Raw genomic sequence first — 18,255 nt, 5'->3', positions numbered from 1 at the left:
CTAATGGCTTTTGACCCACACACATCTAAGCATGCACTGTATAGATCAATATCCACAATCAAGCCTACAACGTCCATATACACATGGGATACGTAATGTAAGGAAGAATTCCTTGAAAACATGTCATGTTGCTGTGCTGGGAACTCCAAGAAATTAGCTACAGATTTTTTGGGTGACTAAAGTAAGAAAATGTGAATCATTAAATGAATGGGAAACACCGTCAGGAGGGGTAGATACTATATTATGAAGAGTCCAGTGATGAACTCTTAAATATGAATTATGATGAAGAGCATCAGAAACTTTAGTGCTACATATGAAGTGAGTAAAAAAGGCGCATAAATTTAAAAAACAAATGAGAGCAGATTTGTAAGTGGTTGCTTGCTTGTATGAAAATAAAAATGAAAATGTTCATTGCCTTGCAAAGCTTACAATGTGTGGTTTACATATTGCAAAATAATTACAAAGAAAGTCACTAGCATGCCTAGGCATTTCAGGAGAGCTCATGTGAGTTAATGGAGTAGTCTTGCCTGATTTTAAGCAGAATTCCATAAGAATATATTTGTTTCTGAGGCAAGAAGGTTTATGGTGACAATGGCTATGACATCACTGTATGAATTCAAGGATGTGTTGTGTATAAGGAACAGAACATGCTCAAAGGAAACCAGGCAGTATGAGATGCTTAATACAGCTGTGAAGTGAGGGTGGGTCACTCCGAGAGTGACACCATGATCAAGGATGACAGTTACCTCAAGGGGCATTTTTGTTTGTCAGTAAAAAATATAGGAGTTTCTTGTGATGCTGTTCTTAGTCTTACGTTGATTTAGTCTTATGTGACAGCATAACAGGTCCAATCATTAAAGGTGTGCCTGACGTCATGAACGTCATGATGGTGGCACGAGGGTAGGAAAGTGAATTTAGGGTTAAGGGATGGGACTGGGTGGAGTTGGTGAAAGTTGAATTCCTTTACCACCCAAAAATAAACATCAAAAAAAAAAAAAAAAATTCTACTATATTAGGGACCGACAGAATCCAGTCAAATATTTCTCTTTCTAACTCTGTGTACCAAATATCTGCTCACTGTATTTTTAATGAACAGATTTCTATTAAACAGTTTTTTTCCATTAGACTAGTGCAAATTTTTGTGTACCTGTCTCCCTTTCAGTGTGTGCATCTCTTTTACTATGCAAGTACAGTGGAACTTCTACTTACGAGTTTAATCCGTTCTGTGACCTTGCTCGCATCTCGATTTCCTCGTTTGTTGAGTCAATTTTCCTCAGCTAAATTGATTGAAATGTGATTAATCCGTTCCAGTGGAATTCCGGGCGTGACAAAATACTTCAATATTTAGCTAATATCAACTCTATGGCTTATTTATCCATTATAATTCATCTAATATGACATAAATAATATTAGTAACATGGAAACATGATATATACACTAGAATCAATGAAATATGTCATTATGTATGTGAGGAGCGGTAGGCAGCGGGAGCCATTTTTGTTGTTGTTGGGTTGTATAGGGCCACCACAGTGGCCATTCCTGCTTCTGACTACATACTTTCCGATGCTCTTGTTATAATAGAAAACGGCGTGTTTGTAAGGCAAACTGCATCACAACGTAGTTTCATAAGGAAAACAACAACAATAATAATAATAATAATAATAATAATAATAATAATAATAATAATAATAATAATAATAATAATAATAATAATAATACACAATGTAAAGAAATTATGTAGTAATACAGCATTTACCTTGGAGATGGAGAAGAAATGCTGGGCACAGTAAGTGTCATTACATAGCTCCAACGTACTTAACGGCTACAATTTTTATTTTAATGTTACTTCACTGTTCACGTATTTTTGGCTTTTTCTCCACGCCTGCCACACTTTCATCTGAATGGCGTTTCAATAAAGAACTGTCCAAGGAGGTTTGTTTCTTCATCTCTTTCAGAATGTTTCAGAAATGACTTACGCAAGCATCATTACATAGCTCCAATGCATTATTATTATTATTATTATTAATTAGTATGCACGTATTCCATTTGGAATTTTTATTCACATAAAAAATAGAAGATTTACTGTTATGCAAACTACTTCATTATTGTAATAATTGTAAAAATAATGTCAACCCATTCATGACTGCGTATGAGACTGGGCAGGTGGACATGTATTGAACGGTGACATCATTTGTTTACTCTTGAACACCGAAAAAGAATCGAACATTTCCACTACTTTGAGCTCAATTTCAAGGTACTTTTTGTTTTGAAAGCAATCTAAATCATATTTATTTCTGTAATAAATCTTCCATTCTATCAAATGAGACAAAAAAACGAGAATACAACCATAAAAACCATACGAAAATATACAGCTAAGAGGCGGCTAAAGGCTAAGAAGTGAACTCCGTTATTTATGGTCCGATTTCTTTCAATTTTGGTGTATGCTAAGAAGCATCTTTCCATCACACATTGCTCAAGCTTCAATAAAATAGTCCAACAAACAACTGAAATCTAATTCCCTAGATCAAGAGCTCCTCACCAGCGTCAAGGAGGCCCGCTCACATCTTGGAATTTCACTCGCATCTGGAAGCAAAGTATCGACTGAGCGACTGCTCATATCTTGAAATAGTCGCACTTGTAAGTGGAGGTTCTGCTGTATCAGGAAAATTAGTAAAACTTTCTAATACCTCTTTGCAACACAGGACATCGTAGCCACTAATGACAAGTCATGTAAGGGGCCGGACCCTAGAAACATGCAGATTGCTGTGGTTGAGAGTGATGAGAACTCCCAGATGAGATGCGCTGTCATCAAGCTGGAACACAACCTAGGGGATGGCTCAATGAAGACCCACAAAGATGGCAACAAGAGCAATACCATTAGCAAAATTTCCACAAACAGTCTCGGAGCGGAAGACGGCATAGGGTCATGGTGGGCTGGACCAGTGGCTTTGGTGAGAAGCTCCTGCATGAGGAAGATTATGTGTTTACTGGTCACCATATATTTCCTGCAAGGAATCGTGTACCTGGGTCTTCCCCTCAGCTCCAACTCCTTCAGGTGAGCTACACCGACGGTCTCGTACTTGATGCGGGGAAGGGGTCAACATTAGCCTCAGGTCATTTCGTACCTTGCTGTCATGCATCTAGTCATCACCTGACATTTGCTGATGTTAAAGGCAGGAATATGGTTTTGAGATGAAACAGCAGTAATTGGTTTAAGTGCTGAGATTTATTTTAGAGTAATATTATGCATGAGAAGCACATTCTCTAGAAGAGAGTTGATATATTAGATCCATTTAATTAGGTATCCCTTTAGGTAGTCAGCTGATTTTTTTTGTTCCCAAGTTTTCGTTTATAACTTGAGAGTGCCTAATCTTATGGGCTTCAAATTTTTAATGTTGGCGTACTGTAACTAGTATAACTAGAGAAAGGTTTATGCAACTTCTGTTATGTGCAGTTTTATATGGACCATTTCGGATTTTAGTTTCGTGCAATAATTTTAGAAAGACTTCCGATTAGCTTCAAACTTTCAGCATTAGTGTAGCCTTGTGATGAATAGTTTTGAAAACCGACAAGTTGAAGATTGAGACACTTATGCACCATATGGGAATCTTTGTTTAGGAAACGTTTCGCCACACAGTGTCTTCATCAGTCCAATACAAAGCAGAGAGGTGCAAGAAGAGGAGGTACATTCTACAAGACTGATGGACTGAACACATCGACTTCAGGCTGAGGGACTGATTACCTCAATCTCCTCCTCTTCTTGCACCTCTCTGCTATGTATTGAACTGAAGATGCCACTGTGTGGCGAAACGTTTCCTAAATAAGATTCCCATACGGTGCATAAGTGTTTCAATCTTAATTAGTGTAGCCTTCATAAAAGAGGTTTGAGATTCTTATTGAAGTTTGTAGGTGGCATTTTACTAATTTAATTTAGAGAAAAGTGCAATATATTTACCTTGTATAAAGTGAGTATCCCTCTTTGAAATGGGATCGGTCTTTATCAGCTGATGAAACTTATAGACAGGATGGCACCCACTAAGTTCATACTTTGTACATGAATATTTACCAATTTACTTGCATTATAATGAAACTGGAATGGTTGAATTCCGAGCAATAACTGGAGAATATCTCAATTGGTTGTCCTCATATTTTCATTAATGGTGAGTTCTTTACATTACTGGTATAAAACACATGTGAAAAACCTGGTTATCTTTATTATGAAGACGTCTGCCAACCGGTGGATGTATTAATCCAATGCAGATGTTTTTTACCAGAGACAGTGGAAGATGGGATGATCATTTCTTCAGCCTTGATAGGTGTTCAGTTGTTTTACATTGATTAATCCGAAACAGGCAGGAGTATGGTCATTTATATACTGAACCAGAATGGAGGCGCAGAAGTTGCAGGCATCTTCGCAGGTGGGCGGGACCCACTAGTGGAGTACATCTTGTCTAAGTATTGGACCATGCATCTGCACAGTGCCGCACATTTGACTATGAGCTTTAAATATTAGGGGAGGGTATCTGTGTATGTACTAATGTGTGTTTTAACGGTAGATTGTATTCTATGTGTGGTAGTTCACCCTTCCTGTACATGATGCTGTTGGGGGTGGTGGAGGTGCCAGCGTACTCTCTGACAGCACCCATCACTAAGAGACTGGGTCGCCGTACCGTCATCTCCTTCTGCTTCTTCACTTGTGGCATTCTTCTTCTCTCCCTCGTCGTCCTCGACAAGATTGCCTTCAGCATTGGTGAGTCACCCAGCACTGCTACCCGCTGAGCTTTCTGTACTCTACATGCCTTTATTCTTATTATTATTATTATATATATATATATATATATATATATATATATATATATATATATATATATATATATATATATATATATATATATATATATATATATGTATATATATATATATATATATATATATATATATATATATATATATATATATATTATATATATATATATATATATGTCGTGCCGAATATGTAAAACTGGTCAATTAGCAAGAACTCATTTAAAACTAAGTTCTTTCTGAAATTTTCTCTTATACGTTTAAAGATATATATTTTTTCATTAATGTTGATGTAAAAATGTATAATTTTGCACCAAAAGAATCTTAGAAAACTTACCTAACCTTATTATAACAAGAACAATTTATTTTAGCCTAACCCAACTAAATATATTTTAGATTTGTTTACAGTAATTTAATATTAAACAAATACAGTGAAATATATTTTTTTCGTTAGGTTCAGAATGATTTTGGCGAAATTATTGCATACACAAATTTTCACTTGTCCTATATGGCAAGATGAACGTTGCTATTTAAGCCAAGATCGCAAGTTCTGCCTATTCGGCACGACATATATATATATATATATATATATATATATATATATATATATATATATATATATATATATATATATATATATATATATATATATATATACACACACAATAAGATCATAGTAAACAGGTGATTTCAGAATATGCAAAACAACCACTGTGAAAGAATAGAGAAATTCCAAGCGCTTTCGAGACTACTCACATTATCAAGGAACGATAAAAGTAATGCATCAAAGGAAGGCATATAAAGGGTCTAGGCCACACCTCACTATCACATCCCACAACAAAGCAACACCTGATGCGCGACACATAAGAAAGAGAACACTGCAGCAGGCTCGCTGGCCCAAATTGGTTGATATGCCTTCTCTTCTTAAGACTTTTAACATCAAAGTTGTATTTAAAAATCTTGATACAGTAAAAAAAAACTTTTGATAAAGAATTCCCCCCAAAATGCTGACGGATGTGTCTATAAGATTCCTTGTAAAATTTGCCATAAAGTTTGTTACGGTCAAACTGGTAAATATCTAGAACTAAGATTAAAACAACATAAATACAGCATTAGAACTGGACAAGATTCCAGTGCTCTATTTATTCTTATGAGAGATTTTAACCATCCAACTGATTTTCAAAAAGTTGAGAAAGTTGTATCAAGCAAGTCCATGGTCGACAGGAATATAATTGAATCTTGTTTCATAAAAAGCAGTTTTGACAATAATATGAATATTTCCTTTGGTTTATATAAATTAGATCCATTTATAATTAATAGAATTTGAGAAGAATTTAATAATACATTGGATAAATAATAAATTTTAAAATTCTTAATTCTTGGGTAGAATAGTTTGTCTGTGGGTTGTGTGAAGGACCTGTCTAGTTGGGCCAGCGGGCCTGCTGCAGTGTTCTCTTTCTTATGAGTCATGTATCAGGTGTTGCTTTGTTTTGGAATGTGATTATGAGGTGTAGTCTAGGCCCTTTATGTGCCTTCCTTTGATGCATTACTTTTATTGTTCCTTGATAATGTGAGTAGTCACGAAAGTGCTTGGAATTTCTCTATTATTTCACAGTGATGGATATAATCCCTGCCTTGGTGGGAATCGGCCAGTGTGATAATATATATATATATATATATATATATATATATATATATATATATATATATATATATATATTTAAAAATAAATATATAAAGGACCCTCATCCTCAGAGAAAAGAATAAACTTGCTTCAGGGAAAACTCTAGGTTCTCCCTGATGCTGTTTGAATATTGCTTTCTCCTACCACCCCCTGTATTCTGCATTCTATGAAGACTTTATTTAAAAACAATAAACATTGACAAAATTACAACAGTAGAACAACACTGATAATATCTCAGAGCTACATCACGAACACTTCGTCCAGCTCCCCGGCGGTGGGCTGCGTGCCAAAAATGCTGCAGGCATTCCTTGTCTTCTGGGTCTCCCTGTAGCTGGCAGTTCCACCCCTTCATCTATGGAGTATGGCAAGTAAGTATCTGCCAATGTGGCGGCACAGGTGTGGTCTCAGGCAATCTACTTACCATCCTTCCAGGGTAGCATAGTGGCTCCATCAGGACGCTTTTGACTTCCGTCAGATCTCTGTACTTGGGGTTCCCATTGGGCTGGGTAATGGGCTGTGGCGAGGCCTCTCTTTGTGATGTTGTTGACCTTCTCTTGTCTAGCATACTTCCTTTCTGATGTGTGACACACGAGGCCATGAAGTCCGAATTGATCAGGCGTTGCAAATACATCTATGTTCGGTGAGTGTGGGGGCTGCTAGGCGAAGAGAAACATCAATCCGAATGGCCTTTGGGTCAAGTTGAGGGCCCAGAGAGGAATTGGGAACAACTAGAAGGAAATCTCCTGAGTGTGGTGCCTTCACCACTAGGAGATGAGCTTTGTCCTTTCCTGAAACTTTGGTGAGCATTGTGTTGGCGATTTTTCCCATGATCGGTTTGTCCCTGTGGGACTGTTTGTGTTCTTTGGGAGGAGCTGGTCTATTGTAGGGTGTCCCACCTCACGGCTGCTTCAATGAACCTGGGGTCTTGAACTCCTACCCCACCTCTCAAGTGTTCGGGGACAATCTCCTTGACTAATTCACTGGAAACCAAACACGAAGACAGAAATAGAGGTAAGGCTTCCTACGTTGCTTTGCGCACCCCTATACCTTCCAGTCTCACTGGGAGGGTTGCCTGATCCCATTGCTGATCTTCCAGTGACAGATTCAGTGACTTCTTAAAGATTGATCTCAGGAGTGAGTCATATTCGTTGAGTGTTGGGTTGTCAAAAGAGTGTGCTCACCTCAGGAAGTGAGTCTTGGAAGAGTAAGAAAACTTGTGAAGAGATACAGGGCATCATGGGCATCGAGATCTCTTATTCTCTTCTCCAATCTCTTCAGATCACTCAGTTTGTCGTTGAGGACTGCGTTGATGGCCTGGTCACCCAGCGGTGCTGGAGTGGTAGTAGGGACTTCAGGGAGGATTGTTCGCACACTCCTGATAATTTCCTGGTTCATTGTGATGATTTCACATATGGAGGGATTGAGAATGAGTCCCAAGGCTTCTCCCTGTGTCTTCACCAGCTGTAGGTCCTCTAGCAGGGATTCTTCAGTACCTGCCAGAGTGCCATCATCCAGGTACCAGATGTTGAGCTCGCTGCACAGGCTGGAAGTTAGTTCTCTTAATTTCAAGCAGAAGAGAAGTGGAGCGAGTGGATCACCCTGCTGAACACCCTCTGGTGAGCGAACTTCATGTTCGCCAAACAAAAGAATTGAGGGTTTACTGTAGCCAGCTGAAATGAAGGGATAAAGACTGAGGAACCGATCCCGAACGGCTGGCAAGACCACATCTCTTTTCACCATATTAAAGTAAAGTTTGACTACGGCCTTGTCTTCTAGTAAGTCTCTGATGTAGGCCCTTGTAGGGTAATTGATGACTTGTCTAGGAATTTAAACTGATAGATTATAGAGGTATGGGTGTTTGTGGGAAACAATCAGGCTGCAGCATTAGGGTTAAAAATAGCAGTTATTACCGGGATACCTCAGGGATATGTTTAAAAGACAATATTCAAAATAAAGTTGCTAGTAATGGCAAATCAATTGATCAACAAACAAAGAGAGATAGTAGAGGGCAACGAGTGACTAGCTCCCTTAAGGTTTACTATACAAATAGTAGGAGTCTAAGAAATAAGGTAGATGAGCTATAATTACTTGCAAGTGTAGGTAATATAGATATTATTGGTATAACAGAGACCTGGTTCAACCAGAAAGATAGAGAAATGCCTTCTGAATGCAACATACAGGGTTATAAACTATTCCACACTGATAGGGTCAACAGGAAGGGTGGTGGTGTGGCGATGTATGTCAGAGAAAATTTAAATTGTTGTCTTAGACATGATATAAGATTAGAAACATCAAACACAGAATCGGTTTGGCTTCAGTTTCTCGAGGGTCGTGACAAATTAATTTTGGGTGTGATTTATTGGCCCCCAAACCTTGATAGGGAGTGCAGTAAGCTGTTATGGGACGAAATTCATAAGGCATCTAGATATGAAAATGTTGTGATAATGGGAGATTTTAACTTTAGACAAATTGATTGGAACAATATGACAGGAAATCTTGAGTCTAGTGACTTTCTTGATACGGTTCAGGATTGCTTTTTAGAACAGGTTGTGACAGAACCAACTAGAGGAAACAATCTGCTTGACTTGGTTCTTCCAACAAAGATTCACTAATTAATAATCTTGAGGTTAATGATGAGCTTGGGGAAAGCGATCACAAATCACTTAGTTTCAATATATCATGGAATAACCCAGATAACTGCAATCAAATCTCTGTCCCAGATTTTCGCTTGGCCGACTTCATGGGACTGAAAAATTACTTGGGTGGGCTAAATTGGGATGTCCTAACTATGGGTCAGGTAGGTGATCTTGGTTGCCAATATGACGTTTTTCAGAGCATAGTTCTAGCTGCGCAGACAACTTTTGTTCCGAGTAGGGAAATTAGACCTAACAAAAATGATCTCAAATGGATGAACAATAGATTAAAACATCTCATTGGTCAAAAGATAGGTATATATAGGCGTATCAAAAGAGGGGATGGGCAGTTAAGAAATCAATATATTCAATTAAAGAGAGAAATAAAGAAAGGAATAAGAAAAGCAAAAAGAGATTATGAGGCTAAGGTCGCAAGGGATTCAAAGACTAACCCGAAAGGGTTCTTTCAGGTATACAGAAGTAAGATTAGGGACAAGATTGGCCCACTTAAGAGTAACTCTGGTCAGATCACTGACAGTGATAAGGATATGTGTGAAATTCTAAATACCTACTTTCTCTCAGTTTTCACCCAGGAAAATACTAGCGATATTCCTGAAATAATAGATTACGTAGAACAGGATGATAATAAACTATGTACGATTGCGGTAACTAGTGACATGGTCTTCAGACAAATAGAGAAACTAAAACCTAACAAATCCCCAGGTCCTGATAAACTGTTTGTAAGGGTGTTAAAGGAATGTAAAGAGGAACTTAGCATACCTTTGGCTAATCTTTTTAACATATCACTACAAACTGGCATAGTACCTGATAAGTGGAAAATGGCAAATGTAATACCTATTTACAAGGCAGGTGACAGGTCCTTGGCTTCGAACTATAGACCAATAAGCCTTACCTCCATAGTGGGAAAATTTATGGAATCAATAATTGCCGAAGCAATTCGTAGCCATCTTGACAGGCACAGATCGATTAATGATTCTCAACACGGTTTTACAAAGGGGTGTTCCTGTCTTACGAATTTACTAACTTTTTTCACTAAGGTGTTTGAGGAGGTAGATCATGGCAATGAATATGATATTGTGTATATGGACTTCAGTAAGGCTTTCGATAGAGTTCCACACCAGAGGCTATTGAGGAAACTTAGGGCACACAGAATAGGAGGAGAAATTTTTTCCTGGGTAGAGGCATGGCTGACAAATAGACAGCAGAGAGTTTGCATAAATGGGTAGAAATCAGAATGGGGGCACGTCATAAGCGGTGTTCCTCAGGGGTCAGTGTTGGGCCCGTTGTTGTTCACAATTTACATAAACGACATAGATGAGGGAATAAATAGCGACATAAGCAAATTTGCTGATGACACCAAAATAGGCCGTCCAATTCATTCTAATGAGGACATTAGAGCACTCCAGGATGATTTGAATAGACTGACGCAATGGTCGGAGAAGTGGCAGATGCAGTTTAATATTGACAAATGCAAAGTTCTAAATGTTGGACAGTTAAATAACCATGCCACATATAAACTGTGTAAAGTAAAAGGACACAAGTGCAACTAATGTGACATTTTATTGTGGCAACGTTTCGCTCTCCAGAAGATTTATCAAACCATTACAAACAATACATGGACACAGTGGGTATGTATAGGCTCAGAGTGATCACACAGTTGCTCTACGCTCAAGAAGCCTCCCTTCGACCCCGCCGGGGTGGGGAATTTATATTCTACATACGTCACATCCTTTTCACAATGCTGTCGCATCGTGTTAAAATCAAGCCTGTGAATGGTGCAATAAATGACTCCTCGAAGTTATCTTTAGCTACCGTCGTTAGGACCTGCCTGCAGGTCAAATTTACGGCAATCCACTCTCTGTAGGACTCCTTCATTGTCGTCTGCACAGACGACACGGAAGCATCAAAACTAATGGACGACTCTTCAGTCAGGACCCTACAAACACAACAATTCACTCTATCCCCGTCTCCATTCTTGAAGTCGAAACGTTCGGTCTTTGTGAAAAGACTGGACAATATCGTCACCTCTCTCTCTACTGAAGCACTGAAGACATCTATTGAGGAACAAAACACCTGGGCCTCGGTAGACAGCATCTCCAAGATCTCCAACTCCTCATCTATGCTAAAGATTACATTCTCAGACATCTCAATGGCTGCCCAAGCTCTCTCTGACGGTCTGGCCATCTCATATTACCACATTCACCCAAGTCATATAGAACAAGAACGTTTCACATACATCTCCCACTGCTGGACCTGCTACTCCTATAAACACACCACCAAGGACTGCCCTGTCAAGGATAAGAAGTTTTGTTCAAAATGTGGGAATGATGGACACGATTTCAGATCCTGCACCATTACTACAGCACCATCATGTCTTAACTGCAAGGGTAATCATCATACCCTTGCAGGTAAGTGCCCACTCAGGAAAGAAATATTGAAGAAAACGAAAGTTCCGAAGAACACCTATTCACCGACATACGCTACAAATCGACACCACCAAGACTCTACACGTTAATCTACAGGCACCATCGCCCAGCAACCCCCTCCACTCCCCGACGGTGCTCCCTCCAAGGTGCTGTGCTGCATGGTGTATGCACACCTTGCAAACGCAGCAAACCCCGGCACTTTCAACACCACTATTAACGAACTATTCCGTCTGAACAACATGCCTGCCTTCAATTTTCTGGACTCCACACCTTCAGCAGACATCCTCAAGATCCTTCTCAACGCCCTGAACTTTACTGCACCTACAGACCTGTCTCCTGCCCAAGCAACTGCTCCATTAACTTCTATAACCACTTCCACCGCTGACAACGTTGATCATGCTACCTCAACCACTGTCTCCCACCTCTCCCAGCCTACTGTTACGCAACCGTTACACCTCTCCACTGCTCCTGTCGACCTTCAGTCACCTGCTACCACCATTGTAGATTTGCCCAATGAATCCACTCCAGAAAAGGAAGATAGCGGCGACTCCAGTAAACCCTCATGGGAAAACCTCACCTTCTACACTTCTCCTTCAAATACTGACACCATGACCTGTACTGAACTCTACAAAAGCCTCGGTGCTGGAACGGTCAAATATGCCGGTGAATCGCCGCTTAACTTCACACTCACCCAAGTTCTTGAGTTCATCAAGCCTCTACGTTTCACCTTCAGTAACAAAGCTAAATTATACCACCTATCTAGAAACAGCTTCAAAAAGTTCGACAATGGCTCCACTGCTAACCTGCCTCCTCAATTACTCATATAACTCCCATGTGTGTTCTACCCTCTGATGTGACCTAGCCTGCTGCCAGTTACTTAAGATTCAAGACTTCAACTACAACAAGTTCGATGCAACAGTCCCTGCTATTCCTGTTCTCAAGTCTGCCCCACGATCGCCTTAGCTGCTGGGTTAAGCCCTGGCTCTACTTCTCTGACTCAAGAACACTCCTCTCCAGAGCTATTCTTCATCTGTCCCGTCTTCCCCGCTCATCCCATTGGGATCTCACCTGAACTTGTTTGCTTTGCTTTTTGCTTGTGCAATACTAGTGGTAGTAGTAGTAGTAGTAGTAGTCGTAGTGACAAAATTTGTAGTAGTAGTAGTCGTAGTGACAAAAGTTGTAGTAGTAGTAGTAATACAATATGGTAGAGCAATTAATTCGTACATGAGTAAAAGGATATAAAAGCTATTACTTGGGTAACATAAAAATAGGTTGGACAAATATAGACTGGATAGAGGCAGCCTGTTTCAGTGTTCACTCTCTGTAATGTTCTTTGTGTAGTATAACAGAAGAGACTATGTGATGGCAGGGTTTACTGTTTTCAGGAGGATTCTTGCTAAGACTTCGGAGATGGTGAAGCTGCCGTTGTTTTGTTTAATTGTATTCGAAACAGCGATCAGTGCTGATTCGAAGCACTTGCGTCTGTGGAAATTAGTTTCTTTGATCACTAATTGGGCGTCCCTGAATTTCATTAGATGATTGGTGGAATTTCGGTGTTGTACACAGGCATTGTTCAAGTTATCGTTCCTGCATGCGTAAATGTGTTCATTGAGGCGGGTGTAAAGGTTTCTTGCTGTTTCACCTACGTAAATCTTGTCACAGCCTCCACAGGGTATAGTATAAACTCCTGCGTTGACTGCTTCGTGGTGCTTTGATTTTGTCCTGGTTAGATCCTTTATTGAAGTGCTAGAAGCGATGGCGACTCTGGTGTTAGATTGTGAAAGTACTTTAGAAACGTTCAGTGCAACCTGGCTGTTGGGAAGAATTATAACTTTGTTGGGAGTGGTGTTGGTGCGTGGAGAATTAAGGATCTCAAGAGCTCTTTTCTTGCGTCCTTTCTTGTGTCCTTTTACTTTACATATTGTCGGTAATTCTACCAACTTTATTACACATATAAACTAAATAGTTAGGAGGAGGTGCGGGATTACCAAAACTGTTGTCCAGAGGGCTGAGAAAGGGTTGCTGAGGTGGTTCGGACATGTGGAGAGAATGGAGCGAAACAGAATAACTTCAAGAGTGTATCAGTCTGTAGTGGAAGGAAGGCGGGGTAGGGGTCGGCCTAGGAAAGGTTGGAGTGAGGGGGTAAAGGAGGTTTTGTGTGTGAAGGGCTTGGACTTCCAGCAGGCATGCGTGAGCGTGTTTGATAGAAGTGAATGGAGACAAATGGTTTTTAATACTTGACGTGCTGTTGGAGTGTGAGCAAAGTAACATTTATGAAGGGGTTCAGGGAAACCGGCAGGCCGGACTTGAGTCCTGGAGATGGGAAGTACAGTGCCTGCACTCTGAAGGAGGGGTGTTAATGTTGCAGTTTAAAAACTGTAGTGTAAAGCACCCTTCTGGCAAGACAGTGATGGAGTGAATGATGGTGAAAGTTTTTCTTTTTCGGGCCACCCTGCCTTGGTGGGAATCGGCCAGTGTGATAATAAAAAAAAAAAAAACTAAATAATGTAGATCTTAATACTACCGATTGCGAAAAGGATTTAGGAGTTCTGGTTAGCAGTAACCTAAAACCAAGACAACAGTGCATCCGTGTTCGCAATAAAGCTAACAGAATTCTTGGCTTCATATCTAGAAGTATAAATAATAGAAGTCCTCAGGTTGTTCTTCAACTCTATATATCCTTGGTTAGGCCTCGTTTAGACTATGCTGTTCAGTTCTGGTCACCGTATTACAGAATGGATTTAAATGCTCTGGAAAACGTACAAAGGAGGATGACAAAGATGATCCCATGTATCAGAAATCTTCCCTATGAGGATAGACTGAAGGCCCTGAATCTGCACTCTCTCGAAAGGCATAGAATTAGGGGGGATATGATCGAGGTGTATGTCCGAGATCGCTTGAACTGTTGCATAAAAACGGGTATTAAGTCTGAAGTAACACATACAGAGTCTGTTTGGATAGAAGCTTCAGAGGGGCATCAAAAATTGATTTTAGGTGTGATATACCGTCCCCCAAACTTAGATAGGGACCAAGGGAGACTACTATGGAAGGAAATTGTTAGGGCCACAAGGCAAGATAATGTAGTAATTCAAGGAGACTTTAACTTTAGTCATATTGATTTGAATTTCTTGACCGGGAATTTAGAATCATACGACTTCTTAGAAGTAGTTCAGGATTGTTTCTTGAAGCAGTTTGTGACAGAACCTACAAGGGGTAATAACCTGCTTGACTTAGTTCTGGCAAACAATGAATCCCTTGTTAATAATTTAGAAATTTCGGAGGAACTCGGTGCTAGCGACCACAAATCAATTACATTTAGCATTGAATGGAAGTATGATAGTAGGGATAACTCAGTAACTGTCCCTGATTTTCGCTTAGCAGATTACGATGGGCTTAGAGAACACTTATCATCTGTTGACTGGGGTAACGAAGAGAGCTATCAGTATGACAGTTTTCTGAACACTATACATGCTGCTCAAAGAACGTTTATCCCGTATAAAGAAATTAGATCTAACAGAAATGACCCAAAATGGATGAATAATAGGCTGAAATATCTACTAGGGCATAAGAAAGGAATTTATAGGCGTATCAAAAGAGGTGAGGGTCATCTTATGAATCAGTATATTGACATTAAGAGGGACATTAAAAAGGGGATAAGAAAACCTAAAAGGGACTATGAAATTAAAGTTGCTAGGGATTCTAAAACTAACCCAAAAAGTTTTTTCCAGGTATATAGAACAAAACTTAGAGATAAGATAGGTCCCCTTAACAATAACTATGGGCATCTTACTGACAAAGAGAATGAAATGTGCACGATTTTAAATAATTATTTTCTCTCGGTTTTTACACCGGAAGACACTAACAATATTCCAGTAATTAATTTTTATATTGGGGTAGAAGAAGATAAATTATGTAACATCACAGTCACTAGTGAAATGGTTGTGAAGCAGATAGACAGACTGAAGCAAAATAAGTCGCCGGGTCCTGATGAGGTTTTTTCAGTGAACCATTAACTAATATTTTTAATTTATCTCTTCAAACAGGTGTAGTGTCTGATATGTGGAAGATGGCTAATGTAATTCCTATTTTTAAAACAGGGGACAAGTCGTTACCATCAAATTACCGCCCAATAAGCCTGACCTCAATTGTAGGCAAATTACTAGAGGCAATTATAGCTGAGATTATAAGAAGCCATCTCGATAAGCATAGCTTGATTAATGATACTCAGCATGGATTCACAAGAGGCCGGTCTTGTCTAACTAAGTTATTAACTTTCTTCAGTAAAGCTTTTGAGGCTGTTGACCACGATAAAGAATTTGATATTATTTACTTATATTTTAGTAAGGCTTTTGATAGAGTTCCGCACCAAAGACTGTTAAAGAAAGTGGCAGCTCATGGCATTGGGGGAAAAGTGCTCTCGTGGATCGAGTCATGGCTCACAGACAGGAAGCAGAGAGTGTCCATAAATGGGGTTGTATAAACCTTGGTAACAAATACTGACAAGTTGGTTTAGAAAGACACGTGAGCAAACACTATGACATATTTATTAGAAAACGTTTCGGTCCTGGGACCTTGATCACTTCTAACATACAGAGGTATGTATGTATAATGTTTGCCAAGACCGTAGTCCTGGCACGGGTCTCAATCTTGCGATGACCCGTCTCTGGCTTCCGAGGGAGAAAGGTTTCTACAATGATGCGACGTATGCTGCTCAAGCACTCTTCTGGTCAGTTCAACTGGTGCATCTCATAACTGACAACACCATATGTACTCCTAACTATGGACACTAGCGAGAAGGAGGATATGTCGTTATCACGGGTAACAGCTTATCTGGTTCGTTGACTCCATGGTACACTAGTGTGGCCGCAGTCATCTCTGGGTCCTCTTCGGGAGGGAATATCACTCCTAGTTGCCTGCGGAGTGTCTCAGTAACTTCGCACTCCAGAAGATAGTGTGTTATGGGCCGCTGGACAACGTGCTGACAGTACTGGCACATCTCCTCCGCAGCTTTGTCTACCATCATCTTGGCTGTGGGAAAGCCCAAACGAAGCCGAAGGATGGCGGTACACTGCGCTCTGGACCAGCTTCTATCATATGGAGGGGGTTCTCCCTGAGTCGCTGCTCGGTTCCACTGTTGAGATGGGGTATCACTTAAGACCTCCCCCATAAGTTTCATGGCTCTGGCAGCCACCAGTTTGGTCTGTCGTAGGCTGATTGGGACAGTAATTCCAACATACGGATAGTCCGTTGCTGCCTTGGCTGCATCATCCGCCGCCTCATTTCCCCGGATGCCAGCATGGCTGGAGATCCAGTTCAATGTCGATCTGTTACCCTGAACTTTTAAGGCTGTCATTATGCTCAGGATCGATGTGATGAGGTGAACATTGTCCTGTGGTTGAAGATGGGAGAGGGCATTGATTGCAGAGGTGGAATCAACATGTATGACAGGTCGGAGTCGATGTCGTAGGGCATGTGACAATGTCTGCTGAATCGCCACCAGCTCAGCTTGAAGGATCGTGCAGTGGTCAGGGAGTCGCCAGCCTTGTGTGTGACCATTGTGGTACAGTCCAGCTGCAGCTCTCTTCCTGTCAGGGTCGACAGAACCATCTGTGATATACACTGCACATGTGCCTCCCTCTGCCAGTGCCATGCTTGTCTCAGCATCATTGCTGAGGGTGTCTTGACTGCAGAGATGCTTTGAGATGGGTAGCTGCATGATGCAAACATTGGCTGGATCGGGGCGCCAGGGAGGTGGTGGATGGTACCCAGCAACAGGAAGGTCACAACTCTTCTCAAGGAGTAGTTGTATAGGCAGCAGCTTCCGCCCAGCAGCACAAAACGAACGAATCCAGGAGAAGTCCGAGAAGAGTGTGGGATCTTGTGTCATGGTTGTCAATATCCGTCTCCTTAGTGGGGTACCTTGCTGCCGGTGCAGAATCGTGGCCACTTTGCAGGCGTTAATGTATCTTACTCTGTCAGCCAAGGAAGGAAGCCGGGGCTCTGATCTGAGACATACTGTGTTGGTCCAGATGGGAGCCCCAAGCATAGTTCTTATCGCCTGATTTTGTACGACCTCCACCCTTTGCCTGCTCTGCAGGAAGAGATGGGCTAACGCCGGTGCACCGTAGTCAATGAGCGAGCGTATAACTTGTATATAGTACCTGGAGAGGGTTTCGGGGGTCAATGCCCCAGGGGTCCGGTCTGAGACCAGTTATCTTGCGCACCTCTAGCTATTCTGGGAGCACCTGTAGTAATCTTGGGCGCGCTTGCTTGCCCCTGCACGGTGCGTCGTCATGGCTCTCATGGCGTTGAGTCTGAGTAGAGCACGTGACCTGACATACTCGGCCTGTTTCTGAAAGGTCAGCTTTTTATCAATGTAGATTCCCAAGTACAGGTAGGAGCCTGTCCACTCAAGTTCTATATCCTGAATATGTAATCTATTCACAGGATCTGGTCCCTTGAACATCATTGCAAGAGATTTCTCGGCTGAGATCTTGAGGCCTAGTTCCTTGCAAGACTGAGTAATTAGGTCCAAAGCTCTCTGAGCCTGTCGTTCTAAATTGCCTTTTCCATTCACTACGAGTGCAAGATTATCAGCATAGCTGAGGAGCTGTGTACCACTATGAAAGGGAAGGCTCACAAGTTCCTGCATAAGGATGTTAAACAGGGTAGGACTGAGCACACCTCC

General features: G+C 40.8%; 1 protein-coding gene across 2 annotated transcripts in view; it reads left to right on the top strand.

Moving 5' to 3' along the window:
• The window catches only part of LOC128692955 (solute carrier family 22 member 20), a 392,405-nt gene that overhangs the window by 258,856 nt on the left and 115,294 nt on the right, over positions 1-18,255 (top strand). For both annotated transcript variants that reach the window (XM_070081788.1, XM_070081794.1), the window contains 2 exons: positions 2,703-3,055; positions 4,578-4,750. In XM_070081788.1, the coding sequence (XP_069937889.1) occupies positions 2,703-3,055; positions 4,578-4,750 (526 nt within the window). The remainder of the gene's footprint in view (positions 1-2,702; positions 3,056-4,577; positions 4,751-18,255) is intronic.

Source organism: Cherax quadricarinatus, chromosome 6, assembly GCF_038502225.1.
Source record: "Cherax quadricarinatus isolate ZL_2023a chromosome 6, ASM3850222v1, whole genome shotgun sequence".
Lineage (NCBI taxonomy): Eukaryota > Metazoa > Arthropoda > Malacostraca > Decapoda > Parastacidae > Cherax > Cherax quadricarinatus.
This window is presented reverse-complemented; position numbering and strand designations above follow the sequence as displayed.